The 17959-nt window shown below is 54.3% G+C and overlaps 8 protein-coding genes across 8 annotated transcripts; 3 read left to right on the forward strand and 5 right to left on the reverse strand.

Annotated features, from left to right (window-relative positions):
* Window positions 1-123: 123 nt before the first annotated feature.
* On the reverse strand, window positions 124-480 carry PG998_006199 (uncharacterized protein; the record flags this gene model as incomplete). Its single annotated transcript, XM_066873017.1, has 1 exon — window positions 124-480. One exon carries the CDS (start codon window positions 478-480, stop codon window positions 124-126), a length of 357 nt encoding a protein of 118 aa, XP_066733114.1.
* A 2113-nt stretch (window positions 481-2593) lies between these two features.
* On the reverse strand, window positions 2594-3271 carry PG998_006200 (uncharacterized protein; the record flags this gene model as incomplete). The annotated part of the gene is made up of 1 exon (XM_066873018.1): window positions 2594-3271. One exon carries the CDS (start codon window positions 3269-3271, stop codon window positions 2594-2596), a length of 678 nt encoding a protein of 225 aa, XP_066733115.1.
* An 835-nt stretch (window positions 3272-4106) lies between these two features.
* On the reverse strand, window positions 4107-4893 carry PG998_006201 (uncharacterized protein; the record flags this gene model as incomplete). The annotated part of the gene is made up of 2 exons (XM_066873019.1): window positions 4107-4399; window positions 4482-4893. The coding sequence occupies 2 exons, from the start codon at window positions 4891-4893 to the stop codon at window positions 4107-4109; spliced, it is 705 nt and encodes a 234-aa protein (XP_066733116.1).
* Window positions 4894-6060: 1167 nt separating this feature from the next.
* PG998_006202 (N-acetylglucosaminyl-phosphatidylinositol de-N-acetylase) lies at window positions 6061-7163 on the forward strand (the record flags this gene model as incomplete). The annotated part of the gene is made up of 2 exons (XM_066873020.1): window positions 6061-6380; window positions 6566-7163. Coding segments are annotated over 2 exons (918 nt in total), but the record flags the coding sequence as incomplete, so codon positions are not given.
* Window positions 7164-7826: 663 nt separating this feature from the next.
* On the reverse strand, window positions 7827-10262 carry PG998_006203 (uncharacterized protein; the record flags this gene model as incomplete). Its single annotated transcript, XM_066873021.1, has 1 exon — window positions 7827-10262. The coding sequence occupies one exon, from the start codon at window positions 10260-10262 to the stop codon at window positions 7827-7829; it is 2436 nt and encodes an 811-aa protein (XP_066733118.1).
* A 446-nt stretch (window positions 10263-10708) lies between these two features.
* PG998_006204 (like-Sm domain-containing protein) lies at window positions 10709-11188 on the forward strand (the record flags this gene model as incomplete). The annotated part of the gene is made up of 4 exons (XM_066873022.1): window positions 10709-10837; window positions 10901-10990; window positions 11054-11090; window positions 11148-11188. 4 exons carry the CDS (start codon window positions 10709-10711, stop codon window positions 11186-11188), a joined length of 297 nt encoding a protein of 98 aa, XP_066733119.1.
* A 1208-nt stretch (window positions 11189-12396) lies between these two features.
* PG998_006205 (uncharacterized protein) lies at window positions 12397-13534 on the reverse strand (the record flags this gene model as incomplete). The annotated part of the gene is made up of 2 exons (XM_066873023.1): window positions 12397-13198; window positions 13305-13534. 2 exons carry the CDS (start codon window positions 13532-13534, stop codon window positions 12397-12399), a joined length of 1032 nt encoding a protein of 343 aa, XP_066733120.1.
* A 2546-nt stretch (window positions 13535-16080) lies between these two features.
* PG998_006206 (uncharacterized protein) lies at window positions 16081-17755 on the forward strand (the record flags this gene model as incomplete). Its single annotated transcript, XM_066873024.1, has 2 exons — window positions 16081-17137; window positions 17217-17755. The coding sequence occupies 2 exons, from the start codon at window positions 16081-16083 to the stop codon at window positions 17753-17755; spliced, it is 1596 nt and encodes a 531-aa protein (XP_066733121.1).
* Window positions 17756-17959: the final 204 nt, after the last annotated feature.

Raw genomic sequence — 17959 nt, forward strand, 5'->3', positions numbered from 1 at the left:
AATGAACCCTCATGACAAACAACGGATTGCACTGGCCATGGTCATGTAGAGTGACAGACAGAGAGCGTCACCATTATCGTTATTGGACCATGGAAAGTCGATAGCCGGAGATCTTATCATCACTCAACCGCCTTCAGCCGGGGCCGGTGCGGGTGCCTCAGCGTCGCCGCCGTCGCCACCATCACCACCCGCACTACTCGCGGAGCTATCCGAGCTCCGCGAACTCTTGGAGCCGTGAGAGCTCCCGGACTTATGGCGGTGATGTCGACGGAACTTCTTCTTGCGCTTCAAACGGATGGAGTTGCGGTACACCAGACAGAAGGCGAGCGTGCCCAGGATAAAGACACCGACGAGGACGCCAACGACGACGCCAATAGTCGTGTCGAGATCCTGCGAAGTAGTGCGTTTCTGGAGCAGTGATAAGCCTGGCTTCCTATGGCTTGGGTCTGTTTTGCTGCTGTGACTACTGGTATGCGACATCGTCGGTGCACTGTTTGCCCAGCTAGTAACCTGACTCGCTGCCCACTCCCATACGCGTGACGGCCAGGGGTGGCCATCATGCGTGCTGGGTTGGGGAGAATGCTTCCATCTCGTGTCTGTTACTACACCCGTCCAGTGTAGTCGGCTTCGCCCCTCTGCGGTGGGGCCGACACGGTCAATGATGAATGGCGGGGGAAGAAACATGGTGGAATGCTATGTGTGTGGTGGTGGTACAAGGGGAGGATAGAGTGTGCAGGGGCTGGGTTGTTATTATTGTTGCTTCAATCGGGGATTACAATGAGGCTGTTTGACCAAGAAAAGGAGGATGCCATAGGCAGCATAATGAGAGTCCGAAGTGAACAAGAGAAGGGAGAGAGGCAACATTTCCGGGAGGCAAGGACGAGTAACTGAAGGATACTCAGCCATATTTAATTCGATCTTCTCTTGGGTTCCCAATGCCAACAGCGCTTGCATAAGGCAATGGTACTATGCATGCTGTGTACGTACATGGCATTCTACCACTCCTGCCCAGGAAAAGGCAAGAAAGGGAACCAGCACAGCTGATGCGCCTCTCATTCGCCTGATACGTCTAGGAGGCGACGTCGGGGGTTGTCTCGCGTGGACCGGAAGAAAGAAGGGCGAAGGAAGCTTTACCCCAGAGTCGCATCTACAGCCGGCGGACGGATAGCAGCATGGGATTCTGGCGCGAGTGGAGTATCAATTACAGCAGATGTCTCTGATTGACTGCATGCTGCAGATGCAGAAGGATCGAGGAAAGCTTGACGATGGGTTGCACGCATGGGTTGTACGCTCCTCATTGGCTTTGTTTGGGAGCGCGGTTGTGCATCGAAGTGCTCGCGTGGCGTGGACAGGTTGATCGGGAACACATACAACTATCACAACGCAATGTTGGGCAACTCGGATGTCATCATTCAGGTTGAAATGGAAGTATCTGGACTAGCAGTCAGCGTCAATCAATGAATGATACGAGGCGCAAACGCAAGGACCCTAAGCCGGCGCTCTGGATGCTGTGCCACCCACACTGACCTTGACATTTCTCAATTGAGAAATGACTAGCTGGGCCGTAGAAGCGTCTCCAAATTGCTTGGGGTACTACAGACCTGATTGCAGGACTTCCTAGATGCTGGGCTTACACGGCGTGACGGACGAAGACGCCTCCGCAGGAAGAGAAAGAGTGCTGACCGGAGGAATTGAGCCAGCCAGTCAACATCGACTACCCATGACGGGTGTTGGTTGCATTGCTGCCCGACGGGACGGCTTTCACTATTCAAACTACTGATAATGCTGCTGACATCCACCAAATAAGTTTGCTTGCTCCCGATTCATGTCCCATCCCATCACACCTTATTAGGTTGACGTGATGAAGATAATGAGGGCAGACGGCAGCAGCCCTATTGTGCGTTGCCAGCGCATTTCTCTCACACCCTCTCTCCGGGGGGATAGATGGCGCCCATGGGGAGCGGCTTTCTCCAGAACCCAACCGATAATTCGAGGCTGTCAATCAGCGAGAGCAGGCCGGCTATTCGTCCGTCCTGTCTGGCATCTTCCCCGGTGTGGTGTGCCATTCGAACGGGGAACTCCTGCCGAGAACCAGAGGGGCGCTCCCCCGCATTGGACACACCCTCGGCCCCTCCTTGATCGGCTCGATGCCCGGCGGCTACATCTGAAGGAAGCACTTGACTGGGTCTCTCCTTATCTCCTGCTGCATGTAGGCATGAGGAAGAGACCCGGCCCAGCATGATTGGAACAAAGTGCGTGATCGTCTACATGCGATTAATTACACGAGTCTCGAACAAGTCAACTGTGGAGCTGGACGACGACAGTCACGCTGTCAATCAAAACGAAATCTCCCCAAGAGGTTGATATTAGTAGCGTCGGAAGCCTTTGGAATCATTCGCATACTAACATGAGTTATGACATCGCGATCTTAGAAGACAGCTGCCGTGCAGGTTATCAGAGTTCGCTGTATTGAGACCCTAGCTACCTTCTACGAATTACGATACCTACCGACCCGCGTCTATCTACCAAGAAAGCCTACATTTTAATATATCTAATTAAGCAGCGAATGTCTCTGAGGGTCTTCAAAGTCCCTTTATGCTGAACTACTCAGCCCCGAAGATTCAGACCCGCTCGTGTTGACGGCCTTCTCCTCTTTCTTCACCGTATTCTCAGTCACTTCCTCGTGCACCAAGGTAGGGACAAGAAGCTCCTCTCGCTTCACCTCCTTTCCCTTTCCCTTGCCCTCCTCCGGCTGCTTCTCCTCCTTCGGGGCGACAGAGGCGGCGGCGAAGGTCGGATGATCGAAGCCGCAGGAGGAGCACTGGTACTGCTCCATGCTATCTTCCCTCTCTCCCTCTTCGCCATCACCGCGAAGGAACCAGTCCGGCTCGTCGAGCACAGCGGAATCGGTGTCGTCGCTGGCGCAATCCTCGGCCGTTAAAGCGTCTACCACATTGCGCACTTCATCCAGCTCGAGTCGGAGCGCGCCGATCTCCAAGAGGAGCCGGGCAAGTATATCGGTCATGCGCAGCTCCTCGTTGCTGTGGTCGGATGGTGTGTGCTGGTCCGGAGGAAGACAGCAGCGGTAATGGCTGTGGTCAAGGTGGGGTTCATCGTAGTAAGGGACGCTGTGGTCATTACCGTCAAAGGACTTGTTGGCGTCGTTCATGTAGGCATACCAGGCGCGATTACCCTCCTGTTCCAATTCGCGCTTCTGTTGGAAGAACTCGGGGTATCTGAACTGATGATTGGGTAGGGCCCAGAGGGGCATTTGGTGCCTTTGAGAGTGAACAGGGTCAGCTGGTGAGTAGTGCGAGGTAACATGGCAGGAAACACTTACATGTAAGCCATTTTACTGATTCTGTGCGTCTGAATATGTAAGTCTCGAAGGTTGCTTTTATAGGTGTGCTGCAGACAAGAGAGAAACTACATCTTCAAAAGGCTCTCTCGGTAGGTTTATATACGAGGGCGCCCTTGAGTCAAACTTGCCATACCATCAATCATTGAGGCATCATGACAAGTAAACACACACACTTGCATCCAGCTAATCTATATGACTACGTGCTTTTCACCTTACTCGAATCCAGGTGACGCTATAGTTGCCTACCGCCGCGTTCGGTGGTCATATAGCTCATTGGCATTTGCATCGATGGGTATTCGATGGGCCTCTGCGGCAACAATGTTTTACTCCAAAGCGAGTATATGTACTGAAACCACCAGGAGTAGTATTAGTCGTTAACAGGAGTCCAGTGTAAGTCAATACAATGGCGGCCAGATCCAAGATTAGGTCCGTATTGATTATCCCCCCAACAGTTTTGCTGTTCTCCAATCCACGATGCCATAGCTTGTTGGGGTGCTGTGATATTGCTTGGAATGATTCTGGATGACTGGGCTTCACTCTACGTAACCTGGTCGATATGAGTTAGGTCCAGTCACAGAGGGAGCGGAAGCTGCTAAGCCTGCAGGACCGACCTACACTTGAGCAAGACGCCCATATCCTGACCATCCACACACAGCGACCAGTACATCCGGGTATTACTTCTATTCTACTTTTTTGATCTCCTTCTTTTTCTTTTTGCTCTTTCTATGCCTCGTGTTCTCCCCCCTCAACGGAACCCAAGCCAGAGGTACGCCAGCGCGACAACCACCGACACCGTGGCAGGTAAGAGATTGAGCTCGATGACGGACCACACCCACAGGCAGCCCAGCGGCGGCGAGCGCTTCATGACGGCCAGATATCCATAGTTATTGGTGATCTTGATCAGGTGACAGCCGGCCGCAATGCTGACGGCGAAGAATATGGTCTGCCGGATCGGGTCCTGGTATCGCTTCGGGAGGCCGGGCACAAGAATCGGCGACGAGGCGTGCGGGTGGAGGATGTAGAATAAGGGGAAGAAGACTGTTTCAAGGGGTTCGTAAGTTTGTTAGCTGCGGGTTTCCTTTGCCAATTTCTCGCTGTCGTCCCGGAAAGAAGAACTTACCTAGCAAAGCACGCAGCGATCTTGTGATTATGACGGGCCACTCCAGGTTCACGGCATATTGCTGCTGTACGAGCACGTCCAGGGTGAAGTGCAGCATGCAAAGGCTGACGGTCCAGAGCATGGCTTCGAGCACGCGATCAGCCGTGGTGGTGAGCACTGCGGCAGCAGCAGATGGGTCTCCATCGCCTCCTCGTCTTCCAACATAGACTGGTTCACCGGCAGCGGGAGGGGCGGTGACGATTGGCTTGCCGCCGATGGCGCGCTGTCTCGCGTCGGCTTCGTCAAACAGCTTTCGTTCCGTCGCCCAGTCGAGCAGGGTCGTCTCGGTAGGGCCCGATCGGTCGGGGTGGGAGAGCTCGATGCCGGCCGCGGACTTCTCGGCCGCTTTGCGTTCCTTGCGACTCTGCACCATGTTGGCTGACCGCTGGGAACTCTCTCTCGTTCGGGTTACACGTGTTGAATTGGGGTTCCGGGGTTTTGGATCGGGGAGTATCGACGTCGGAATTGACTTTGAATAAGCTCGCATACACACAGACATTCACAGACTCAGCTGCAGTTGCAGTTTAGTTTAGAGAGCTGAGCTCTAGTCGGAGCTAAGTCGGGTTTACAGACAAGCCCCCGTAACTGCATAGACTACTACGACTACGACTACTACGACGTCCCACGATGCGAAACGACAAGCAAACTCGACCCGTACCGTAGTCCATCATCTTTTCTTTTTATGGATTTCACGTGGCGTTTCGTTCAGCCTGTCAACTGATCTCGTGCATGCAGTACGCGCAAAGGCGGTCAATTGCTAGTTGTTTGTCGCTAATCGTGATGGAAGCCCATCTCGAGACTCACGACCGAGGGAGTGGAGGGGTTTCAGATCCACTGGCACAACGGCGTCGTCCATCCAATGCAACCCCCATGACCTCCCGAAAAGCAGGGAAAGCTAGTGGCCGTCACTAACAAGGGCGGCTGTGGTTTCCGCTTCGCATGGGTGCATCTGGCTTTATGCAATTCCTGCCGCTCACTCGCGATCCTCACGTCGAATTTCCTCTTCCCCGGACTTGCCGCTGCTGCTGCTGCTGCTGCTGGTGTTGCTGGCGGTGAGAAGCCCTGGACTAGTAGACTAGGCCGGGTTTCCTTCATCTCGTGCCTTTTCTAGCGCTCTTCTTCGTCTCAACATCGAATACCACTGCATCTATCTACCCGTAAGAGAACAGGCACGCGACCACAGCACGCACTGCGAAGCTTCTAGCTGCTCCCCCTCCCCTCCCCTCTTCGCTGCAGGAACTGCTACTGTACTTGCATCCCTGGCCCCGCGGTGACTGTCCACTGACAGAACTACTCTCCAAAACTCGAAACACCAAAATCAATTGTCAACAGGTCCTAACAGACCTGTGATTCCAAACTTCTCTCTCTCCATTTTTCTTCCTCTTCCAAAAACTTCCCAATTGGGACTCACGGCAAGCAGCAATTGCCCAATTGCGCAGGCCGTGAGTACTTCCACTTTCTTCTTATTCTTGTATTATCACCTCTCCCTGTCATAGTAACCATTTTCTCCTTCCGTTCAACATGAACACCACCGCCACAGGTTGGGCGGCGAGCGCCGTCGCGGCCGCCGTGGTCCCCCTCCCTCTACGTCTACACGGCGTCCGTCATCGCGAACCGCTTCCCGACGCTACGCAACAAGCGAATTTGCCTACTCATCGCCCACCCGGACGACGAAGCCATGTTTTTCGCCCCGACGCTGCTGGCCTTGACCCGACCCGACACCGGAAACCACGTCAAGATCCTGTGTCTCAGCACCGGGAACCAGGACGGCCTGGGCGATACTCGCCGCGAGGAGCTGAAGAAGAGCGCCAAGCTGCTGGGCTTGCGCGACGAGGACGACGCTCTCGTCTTGGATGATCCGTACGTGTTCTCTCGCTCTCGCTCTCTTCCCCAATTGCACCCCACTTCCCACAGATTTCGTGCGAAGGAAAAAGTGGCGTAAAGCCGAGGCTTAGGCCAATCGATGATGCCCCAGACTCCTCCTCCCCCTGCCTGCAGCTTTGAGCAATAGTTAACCGCTTTGGCTTCTCTTTCGCGCAATATAGCAACTTCCAAGACTCCATAACCGCGACCTGGGACACGGGCAAGATCTCGACGCTGCTGTGCCAGGCCTTCGCCCCGCACCTGTCGCGCAAGTCGCACAGCTCGGGCACGCCGCCGCTGGCCTCGATCGACGTGCTGCTGACGTTCGACGCGGGCGGCGTGTCGGGGCATCCGAACCACACGAGCCTGTACCACGGGGCGCGGCGGTTCATCTCGGCGCTGACGGCGGGCAAGCCCAACTACGCGTGCCCCGTCGACCTGTACACGCTGACGACGGTCGGCTTCGCGCGCAAGTACGGCGGCTTCCTCGACGTCTTCGCCACCATCTTCTCCGCCACCCTCGGTGCCGCCGGCGCCAACCTCACCCGCTCCGCCGGAGGCGGCAACAACAAGCGCGACAAGTCCAACACCAGCGACAAGGGCAACCCGGGCCTCCTCGTCGCCGCCACCGGCCTGCTCGGCGGCCGCGAGAGCGCCGCCACCGCCCGCCAGGCCATGACCCAGGCCCACCAGAGCCAGATGGTCTGGTTCCGCTGGGGCTGGATCACGCTGAGCCGGTACATGTACATCAACGAGCTGAGGTTGGAGAACGGCTCATGAAAATGATACCGCCGCCGCCCCTCCCCCTCAAATCTTGGTCAAGTGCCAGCTAGGTTTTAAGAACCCTCCCTTGCCAAAACATGATATGCTTGCATGCCCTTGTCTTGCGCATCAAGGATACGCAATCTCCTTAGGTTTACATGCGTCTTGTCTGGGCCTGCTCTCCCTTCCTCGGAAAAGAAAGTAAAATCCAAAATGAAAAAGTGGAAAGATAAGCGAGCATACACCAGACTTCGTCCACTGAACATATGTAGTATGTAGATAGTTTAAGATACGAAATATACCATCATTTCCCTCGTCTACGAACCCCTTTTTCGAATCACTCATGGTCATCAGGTCCCCAGAGCTAAGCCTTATTTCACAAGCTTGACGGGCTCTTTTCCAAGACTTGAGTTTGAGTTTCCTACGTTGTAGTTGTAGTCATGCCGAAGTCGCAGTAATCCCCCAACACTATGGCAATAGCAGTCTTCCGTTAAGTTTCAACAATGGCGGCAGGCACTTTTACCAGAGGGGATGTGCGAGGAAAAGAAAGGTCTCATGTAATACAGCTAGTTGAACATGAAGTAAAGTATGTATCGACCATACAGGCCACCGCCACGAAGCGTTAGACACGAACAAGACCTCACCCGGATACCACCAGACCAGACCAGTAGGCAATGTCGCTCACATCTGGGCCGGTTTGTTAATCGCCAGCAAATTCGGTAGGAGAGCTTCCCGCCGTATCCTCTGCTTTTCAAACTGCCGCTTGTGCCTCTTGTACCTCTCCAGGGTTCCCTCGCTACGCAGCGACGGCAGCTGCAGTGTGTCGAGCCCGCCCGAGAGCAAGGGGAGGGGCGAGAGCCGGCTGTTCTTGAACCGGACAAGGGACCAGGGGCCCACGATGTCCCAGGTCCTCTGGCGGACGGCCATCAGGCGCCAAGTGTGGTTCATCCGCATAGGCACCTCGATGCGGCCCCTGGTTCTGTTCATGGGGATCTTGACGGTGCGGGCCGGGTCGAACAGGTAAACGTAGCCCGCCGGGGTGCGGTAGCTGGCACCGTTCTCGACGAAGCGCTCGTTGCGCCAGATGAAGTCGGGCGCGTCGACGGCTGACCGCGTGTCGACCGACTTGCGCCCGTCGGGATGGAGGCCGGCGAGGTTGCGCTTGCAGATCTCGCTCAGCGTGAACCACATCTGCGACTTGCGAAACCGGGCGCGCTGGTAGCGGGCCCATAGGGGCGTGATGGGTGTCACGCCGTCGCGGAGGGTGGTGATGTATTCGAAGACAGCCTCTTCGTAGCGGACGCACTGCTCGTCGTACAGGGCCCGCATCTTGGCCATGTTTTCGTCGTCGGCCCTGAGAAACTTGCCGCGGCCAATCTGTGCGCGGACCAAGATGGCGTACTGGTCGAATCCGGGCTGTACGTTTTCGCAAGTCCGCATCATGGCTTTCCAGATGAGTTCCGTGGCGTCTCTAGGGGGGACCTGTTCGTGCCAATCAATGTATTTCAAGGCCGTCGTCTGGGACGAACTGCTGCATACGTGGCTCCACTCCAGCAACTCGAACCAGGTTTCTTGCGGGATGGGTATCTGAAATTCCCGGGAGATGTAGTCTAGCAGAATATAAGCCCAGCTCAACTGTGAGTTGGAGCAGTACACCTCTACTATTGTATTCAACAGTTGAGTTGTAGGCTGTATGTACGGTCGCTTGTATCCAGGCTGCATGTCCTTCGGGGTGTACTTCTCGGCTTTAATTTCGCCTGTCTGGGGGTCCTTTAAGGTGAAGATGCCAAAGTACTTTGAGAGTATCCTGTAGTTAATGAAACGAAGAGAATTGGCTCGAGCGAAGCCAATCATGAAAATGCAGGCGACGTCCTCCGTCACTTCGTAGCGCCTTACTTTAACCCAACTTCTGAACATGCGCGTGATGGGGCGGATGCCTCTCATACGGCGGTGGAGGGGGTCTGCTATTGATTGGCTTCTGTCCAGCCCGAACTGTAAAGACCGCCTTTGACGGTTGTACCGGAGTCTTTCCAATCTCTGCAGATTGCGGTAAAGCCTGAGATATCGTCTTCTATGCAGGTTGCGTGGCTGGAGTGCGACGCGAGTCTTATCAAACCCGTAATACATCGGATCCGCAAGAAACCTGACTTTGATGAATTCCCTCAGAATATCGGGGTCCGGGCGTTGCAATGTGTTGCCGAACAGTTGTAACCAAAGGCGTTTGGCGCCAGCGATATCCGACAAGGCGCCGTAGGCTCGAAACATGGAAATGTAGTCCTGCGGCTCCAGTATCCCGCCGGTTTCTCGGAAGCATTCCACCACGACTAACATCCGGGTAAGAAGCAACTTGAACAGATTCCGCGAGCCGTACAAATCCATATGCTCTTGTAAGTTGAGGTGGCGATACATGCCCACGCTGATACGTCTTCCATGGGATGGATCATTTTGAGCGGCGGCTTTCATGGGGTCTAAAGACCGCAGGAGCTCTGATATCGTAGTGGGCGGAAGTTCTGCGACGGCCTGTTGCAACTCGGCTGTAGGAAGAGCTACGAAGCGCTGGAGATGTAGGTTTAGTCTTCTGGTGTCCCATTGCCTCAATGCTTCCAAGGCGGCTTGGAAGTAGCGTTGATGACGCGGTGGACGCTGGGATACCCCAGCATCTTCCTCAGACGAGGCAGCAGTTTCCGCATCTCCGGATTGCAGGAGCTTAGCTGGGGTCTGGAAAGTTGCCGTCTGTTGCTCGTTCGCGATTTGTTCCTTTAAGAATGCGAAGTGATTGAAGGGCTCAGGCGCTGTCACGCGTGGATAAAGGGATTGAAGATTAGCCAGCAAGCCGGCCTCCTCTTTGCCTAAGATGGGTTGAGCTTCTGAGCCTGCTTTGAGATCAGCTTTGGTGGCAGTCTCATGGAAGAGGTTGGCTTGGGCAGGCCGGTTTCCCGCGTGGATTCGCGGATGCCGGGGTGGACTCGAAGATACATAACTGAACTGGCGGGCATTTGGCCGTGATGAACATCGTGAACTTGGACGGGCCACGATCGTCGGGCCCCTTCTACTAGCGGGACATTGAAGCGCCAGTCGAGGCCCGGCCAGCTCCACCGACAAACAGGCCGCGATCATTGATAAGAAGCGGCGATAGGAGCGGGTCGTGGATTGCACTTCTGCGACAACTTCATGACTTCGTCACGGCGGGGTCTAGTTTGTGTGATGGGTGGAGTGAGACATCGACGGCTTGTGCCATGGTCAACCTCGGATCTTTGTTTAGCGCTCGTTAGGGTCATCAGCCACACTGTCAGGGCAGGGTCCTTCCCTGAAAGCCCCAGCACTCAGGCTTCCGGTGTGTGTGGCTAAGTAAGACTTGGGCTGTGGCTGGACTTTCTATGCACAAAAGCAAGCCACAAGCTGCAAGCCACAGGCTTCCTCTTTCTACTGCCCCACCAAATTCTGTCGACCCGCGCAGTGAAGCTCGTCAAGCTGAATTTCCGAAGCGCTGCAGGTTGGGTTGAACTTCACGTCGCAACAAGCACACCAAACTCACCACTACACATCTACAGCAATATCGCGCGATGGCTGATGTTGAGGATTCCAACGCCGCCGGCTCCGTTGCCGAGCCGCTCGATCTCGTCCGCCTACTGCTGGACGAAGTCGTGTTCGTCAAGCTGCGAGGAGATCGCGAACTGAAGGGCCGGTTACACGTATGTCGCTCCTGATGTGCCCACTACGCGCGAACATAGCGAACTGATACGTTCGTCTTCTAGGCCTACGATAGTCACATGAACCTGGTTCTGGGTGATGTCTTAGAGACCATCTATGTGGTTGATGACGATGAGAACGATGAGGAGATCAGAGTGAGTCGCATCCGCATTTGCTGCGACGGCGCAGGCGATCCGACACCTTCTAACCATAAACAGACCGTTACGAAGAAGTCAGAGATGTTGTTTGTTCGAGGTATGTGCAGTCAGGGTTGGCGGGGGCTTTCCATGGTTTACTGACACGACCCCTCAGGCGATAGCGTCGTGCTTGTTTCACCGCACAACTCTTCATGAGCATGGCATTTGGGGCCGACCGGAAAGGAGTTCACGTGCACGCAGATATCAGGTGCATCCTTGGTAAATGAATGCACTCGGGCTGGTATCGTATTTGGGTATTGAATATGACGACATTCATCACGGGCTCAGTCTCACGAGATCGAGGCCAACGCGATTGGCGATGGAGTTCAATCGGGAGCCCTGGGGCGTCTGAAATGAGTAGTCCTGCAGGTTCGATGAATCGCCGGATGTCCCAACGACGCATGCAACGACGCATGCCCGCGCGTCATGGGTTTTGAGAGGTCGCGACCGTGGGAAACGAGTGGCAGACGGTTTATACCAGGCAATTCAGCGTTCGTGTCATCATTGCCTGCCAATTCAGTTGAGGCTTCTTTACCTATCCAGCTTTCTCTAGACTATCCTGGAGTCCGATTGAATACGAGACTATCGAACATGAGAGAAAGCCCGTCCTGTCAGAGTCGGCAGTGGATTGACAGGTCTCGCACAATTTCACTGATGTTCAATCGGCATTGACCTTTGGCTTCGGCATTATCAGCTCCATTGGAATTTTCCCATGCCTAGGGCATCTCTACTCAACAAGTCGTCGTTATTTGCAAGCATGGTATCCGACCGCCTCCAATTCCACACCTTACTGTCCTCCCCGCATGGTACCAACCGACAGTCCCCTTATCTGTAGGCTCGACCAGATAATACAACCGTAGACATGGAAGTCCACCAAAGCTAAGGCTCCTAGCGAAATGAGCACTAATTTCCTTCCTGAATCTTGCCCTTCTCACCTGACTATACCTAGAACCAGTAACCTCACTCGGCATATACAGGTCTTTTTCGTATGCTATGGGACAAAGTTTATCAAAGTGCTGTATCCGGTTGTATTGTCACTGGTTTTGCCCCCTGGTGTCTATTGATGCTAAGATTTTCGTGATACTGTTAACGAAAATTGAATGTCCCTTTTTGCTTTTTGCTATAGCCGCTTTTGCTTCATTATTGTTAATTACAAGTTCTATTCCACCAGAAAGCCCTCCAAGCTATCACTCTACCTCGCTTGAAACTCAGAGACTAACGGATATCTTGTTATCGTACAGCAGTTCGGGCTCAGTCACTTAGAGGTGCCTTGGCGCTTCGTGGCCGGCGAAGTAAAAGAGAATGACCATATATATACACAAGTAGTTTTCACATCCCTTATTAAAATCATGCACTTACAACACCTACTTAATACCTAATCCCGCCTGCCGCTGCTGCTGATGATTATAACCATGGCTACTCGATCCAATCTCACTAATCGTCCCCTCCGGACCTGTCACATCGCTGCCCGCCAGCTCTGAAATGGGCTCCGATATTGGCTGGAACTGGGTACTGGGTACACCGCCGCCGTGATATTCGGAGCCCATGGATGAGTGTGACGAAACGTGCCGGCTTTGGTGAGCCGACGGCGACCAGTGGCTGTTCCGGTCGTGCGGTGACAGGGGCGGGGCGGCCGAGTACGTCCGCATCGAGCCGCCGTCGTAAAACGAGTCCGGCGGCCGCGGCGTCGTGCGCGCCGAACTGTTGACCAGGGTTGACGGGGTGGCGCCGCCGTTGTTGTGGAAGGTGTCTGCTGCAGTGGCTGCTTGGTTAGATGAATGTACTTCTAGATAGGTGGAAGTGAACGGGTGGAGGAGAAGAAAACTAGAAGAAAACTTGCCTTTGTAGGGACTGTACATCGCGGAAGAGCGTTGGGAGTGATAATCGTCGCCACCGGTAGCACCAACGACCGGGCCGGAATAGGGCGGCGCGGGCGACGACTCCTGGGCGGCCGGTGGGTGGTAGAATACCTTCTTCTGCCGCTGTAGGCGCCAAACCAGGTATGCTATGAGGGCGATGACGACGACGGCGCCGACAGCAATGCCAGCAACGGCGCCGGTGGGGAAGCTCTTTTTCTCCTCCGGCGCGGGCGTAGCAGAGGCGCTAGACGAAGCGGAGGTTGACGGCGAGGAGCCCGTCAAGAAGGGCGCGGCCCTGGACGGGTCGCTGGACAGCTGGGCGGCCAAGAGGTTATTGGGCGGGCAGCCGGGCCCGCAGGGGGTTCGAGATGCAGCAGCCGAGGAAGGGCGGGTTGTTGCCGCTGCAGGTCCACCAGTTCTTCTCGCCGCCCACGTTGCAGTCCTCCTTGGGGATGTCGCCGTAGTTGCCGCTGGAGAAGCTCGAGTTGCGCAGAGACTCGGTCGGGCAGATGCCGTTTTTCTTGCACGGGTCGATGTCGCAGCAGCCCAGAAACCGCGACGGGGTGTTCTCGCAGATGTAGAACTTCCCGCCGCTGGGACAGGAGAGGCCGTAGCGCGACCGCGGGTCGTCGGCGGAGCTCATCGTCGACCGGCTAGCGACTAGCTAGCGATTTCAAAGATTGGCAAGGTGAGTTTACCACCTATCTGGTGTATATATATATACGGTATGTATATGTGTGGGTATCGAGATAGTGTCGGCGGGAAACTTGCCAGTTTAGACGACCATAGCGGAAAAAAGAGAATAAAAATTGAGGAAGAGAAGCCGAAAGGAGTAGCAGCTGAGACGCTGGCGGGTGAGCAAACTGTCATAAAGGTCACTTAAGTTGCCTGCCTGCGTGGGAGTCGGGTGACGTGATGAACGGTGCCATGGCTGCATGCCTCTCTATTCGTGTGTTGGCTGTACGATATATGCGGGTGCTACTGACTACTGAATCCTTTCTTGATTACGGAACAGTGCGAGGTAAGATCAGCCCAGCTTCTGCCCAGCCTGCCAGCCCCTCAAATTGCGCATGCATGAAAGTGGACAGAAAGTCCGAGTCTCGGCTTGGCTGTCGAGTTGGCAGGCTCGAGGTAGCGAGCCAGGTGCCGGGGTGGGAGGGAGAACCGTTGCGTTGGGTCAATCAGTATCCCATGGCAGTCAATATTTGCAGGATGGCTGTGTCTGTGTCTTTCGTATGTCGATCCTGGGGCGAGGCTCCGGCTTATGTGTGCAGTAGTAGTACGGCGCAGTAGGCTGCGAAAAAGGAGCTAGCTATTTATAGAAAGCCAGCGAATCCTTCCTCACTAAGGGCTGACGTTGACATCAAAATATAATTTAACTCAGCTAGGACTTGTTCTAATGACCTCCGCCTATACCTTATTCGCCAGATGCATCGCCGACATTCCATCTTGACATGCGGCTAAAAGGTGATGTGGTCTTGATTCTCATCTCCTGAAGACATCCGATCTGACCTCGACTCGAGAATTGAAATAACTTACTCTGCCACAGCCTTGAAAATAAAAAGGCTGTATAAAGTCTGCCGAGCTGAACGCTATCCCACCGACGACGATCGCTGACAGGGTTCCGACAAGTTCGTGGGCGTCGACTAGCTCAGCCCAAGACCGAACTCATCCCATTTAAGGCGCCAGCCTCTTTCGACCGACGGAAATTAGCATCGATATGTAATATTCCCCAACGCCCGTCTGGAACAATTCTAGACTATGTTAGTCAGCAAGATACCGAGTCCAATTGCTTCCCCAGTGTGACAGAGACATCCACCGCACGCTATCTATGTACCAGGGTCATATCAGTAGTGATATTTGACACGACAAACCGATGATACGTCCCAGGATCGAAACCCAACTTAATGCCTTCAGGGGCGCCTCGTCTTGGATGAACCCGGTCTAATAGTCGTTGTGTTTCAGAGCCCTTCCAGTTTTGACCACACCTCAGATCCGATATCGAGTCTAGATTCGGGCTATAGCTGTTGGTTCCAGGGTATGCAGGCTATGTATGCATAGACTGTGTAGGCGGGCAAATAATCATGTCTCCCCCGCGCAAGTTCATGGTATCGAAGCTGCCCGTCCATATGAAAGCCTACATCTCGAAGACATGCGCGGCCCCGTCCTTTCGGCCCGGACCAGAAAGTTGCATCCACAAACTGTGCCGCTGAATTGGCACAAAGCTGAAAGATATTGTGGATCTCGGCATGTGCCAGCTGGCTGTGCTACTTCTTCTCCGTCTCTGATTCGTCAATGCCTCCTATAGCCCACCCCAAGTGCACACCACACGTTGCCTGTCAGTTTGATAATTGAAACCAACAGACAGAATGCCATATGTCTGAACTCATGAATTTGGTTATTCTCATGGATGAACGATGCAAACAAGCCTGATCTACATATCCCAGCGTGATGTTTGCTTACAATTCTCAGAATGCATCCCCCTATCCCTGTTCTCGAGCAACCAATCACAAGTTGAAGCACCAATTCCTTGCACCAACAACCCCCAACCCATTCCATATTGAGAACCGCGTACTGGCTGGGCTGCACCAACCGATATGCAGTTGGTGGATGCCCTGAGAGCAACCCCGAGCACCAAGCGCCAAGCCCTGTCAGAGATATCCAACTTGTTCTTGTGCCAATCAATCCCTGTTTCCGCCGCTGCCATCGGCATGCAGAGCTTTATGCACATCATTAAGGATCCCAAGATCGCATTAGCCTGGTCAATATCTATTTCATACATCTCTTAAGAGAAGAGAGACCCCATCGTCACTGACTGATGACATGGGATGACTGCGCGAATAGCTGACAGCTGAGAATGGCTCATGTGGCGGTGCTGCCAAGGGCGAGAAGGGCCCTGACCGGGGGTAACGAAAAGGCCCTCAGTTATGTCTGCATTTATTCTCAGCCCGGGCCAGGAAATGCCGTTGGTGATCGAGTGACACATTGCGCCTTGCTTTGTTGAATGTGACCCATTAGGCCGACCCCCTTGGCTCTTGAGCTTCGATATTTGGAAAGAAGGGATGTTGAGACGGTTTCGAGACATCTTTATCTGCATACAGCAATACATCTTATGTTCTGATAAAGCAAGCAACAGACAGGCGATACTTTCGGAGTTTCGTCTAGATCTCAGTCAAGTACTCGGTAACTATGGATCGCTCAGTATCATTCGGCATCACGACGGTCCTGCTACCCGGGGAGAGCGCCTCCATCGTCGAAGAGGTCATGAGCATCTTCTTAGGCAACCAAGCCGTGTCGGAGCAGGTCATACGGACGATTGCCACATTACCTGCCGGAGAGGCCGTATTGCCATTATCCGTCTACGAAGCAGCAACTGCGGCATCGGGCACCGGTGTCCGTACCAATATCGCGGTCTTCTCGACAACTGCAAACCATCACAGTGCTATCACTCAGATAGAGACAGCGACAACGTCCACAATGACAACGGCGTCTACCAGTCTGTCCACCTCATCGTCACAACTGTCACCTACGACAACAAGCGCAACCATTCCAATCAGCTCTTCCACAGCCGCAGCCGGCCAAGACACGCACGAAAATTCAGGAGTAAGTGCTGCAGCCATTGCCGGGACAGTCATTAGCTGTCTCCTCATTGGCGTTCTGGTTGGGTTCGCGGCAGCATGGTTATTTCTCTTCAAACGGAAGCGTCGGTGGCAGCCATCCCAGTCGGCATCATACCATCCCGTAAATCACGACATACGAGAGAAACACTTGCCCGTAACTCCCTCATCCCGCCCTGATCTCTTCCACTTCGACCAGTTCTTGACGAACACAAAGTCGGACCCCGAGATTGTGCATGAGCTCCGGTCCCTGGACCGGTCGATCCGCCGGCACGTGGCGGTCCATTATCACATGCAGCCTGTTCAGGATCAAGATGTGAACCCAGAAGACTTGGCGCGGGTGTTGGTCAAGCTCGGAATCCACAATGGTAGTCGCAATGACGAAGGCAATGATCGTGGCCGACAGCAAAAGACCCATTCGGCGAGTCGCCTAACCGCCCTCGCCCTCGACCTTAGCACGCGGTCCCAGACACTGCGCCACATCATCATGCGTGTCGCACTTGGTAGTACCGCTTTGTGTTCCAGCTCTCCCGTTTCCATGCTGCCACCGTTCATGGCCTCGTTCGCTCGAGAGATAGGGAAATCCAAGCCCCTGGGCCAGCAACGACAACTACGAGCCAATCAGGATGGTAAGTTTTGAAGACGAAGAGAGTCAAAAACATTTTTCTCATTATCCATCTGAGGCTAACGACCATCTGTGTGTTGTAGTCTTTTCCACGGCTTTGGCCAAATGGCGTCAACTATCCGTCTACTTGATTCGCCCGAGCCGGGGATCGTCGACCAACCCCTCTACTACCCCCTTGGTCCCCTCGGAGGATGTCAGCACGCAGCAGGCGCAACAGCTGGCGGTGGAGCTCAACCGCTTCTTAGCCCCTTTCGTGGCCGCAGATGGGGACGACGACGGTCTGGAGAACCTCTCGCGGTACGAGCAGGAGAACGATCTGCGGGAGTCTCTGGTGGAGTGTGCCACGCTCGGGTACCTCCTGCTCTCACAGCCGTCCGAATATGAGTTCGTATTCTTCTCGGAAGAAGAAGACGAGAAGAAGGGGATGCTGAAGTGGAGAAGCAGTAGAAGTAGGAAGGGGGTGGGTAACAGTGCTAGCCAGGAAAGGAAGAAGTCGGCGGTGGTGGTTTGTCCGGGGCTACGGCGGGTTCGCGGCAAAGACGGACAGGGGTATTCTTCGCCTGAGATTCTCGTGGGCCCGGCGGTTGAGCAAGACGCTATTGTCACTTCCACTAAACAGTAAAGATAGGGTGCATCTGTACATGCACGCGGCTGTTGATTGTCCGCGGACTGCTCTTGGCTATGTCCTGCGCCGGCATTGGTCGGGTTGAAATCCCTCCGACGGAATCAAATCTATTTCTTTCCCCTCGAGCTTCAGTACTTTTTGTTTCCAACTTTACCTCAAACTAGTTTTCTAACCTTCTACTGAATTGCAATCACCTTACAG

Source organism: Apiospora kogelbergensis, assembly GCF_038363985.1.
Source record: "Apiospora kogelbergensis strain CBS 113332 chromosome Unknown utg000003l_segment0_segment0, whole genome shotgun sequence".
NCBI lineage: Eukaryota > Fungi > Ascomycota > Sordariomycetes > Amphisphaeriales > Apiosporaceae > Apiospora > Apiospora kogelbergensis.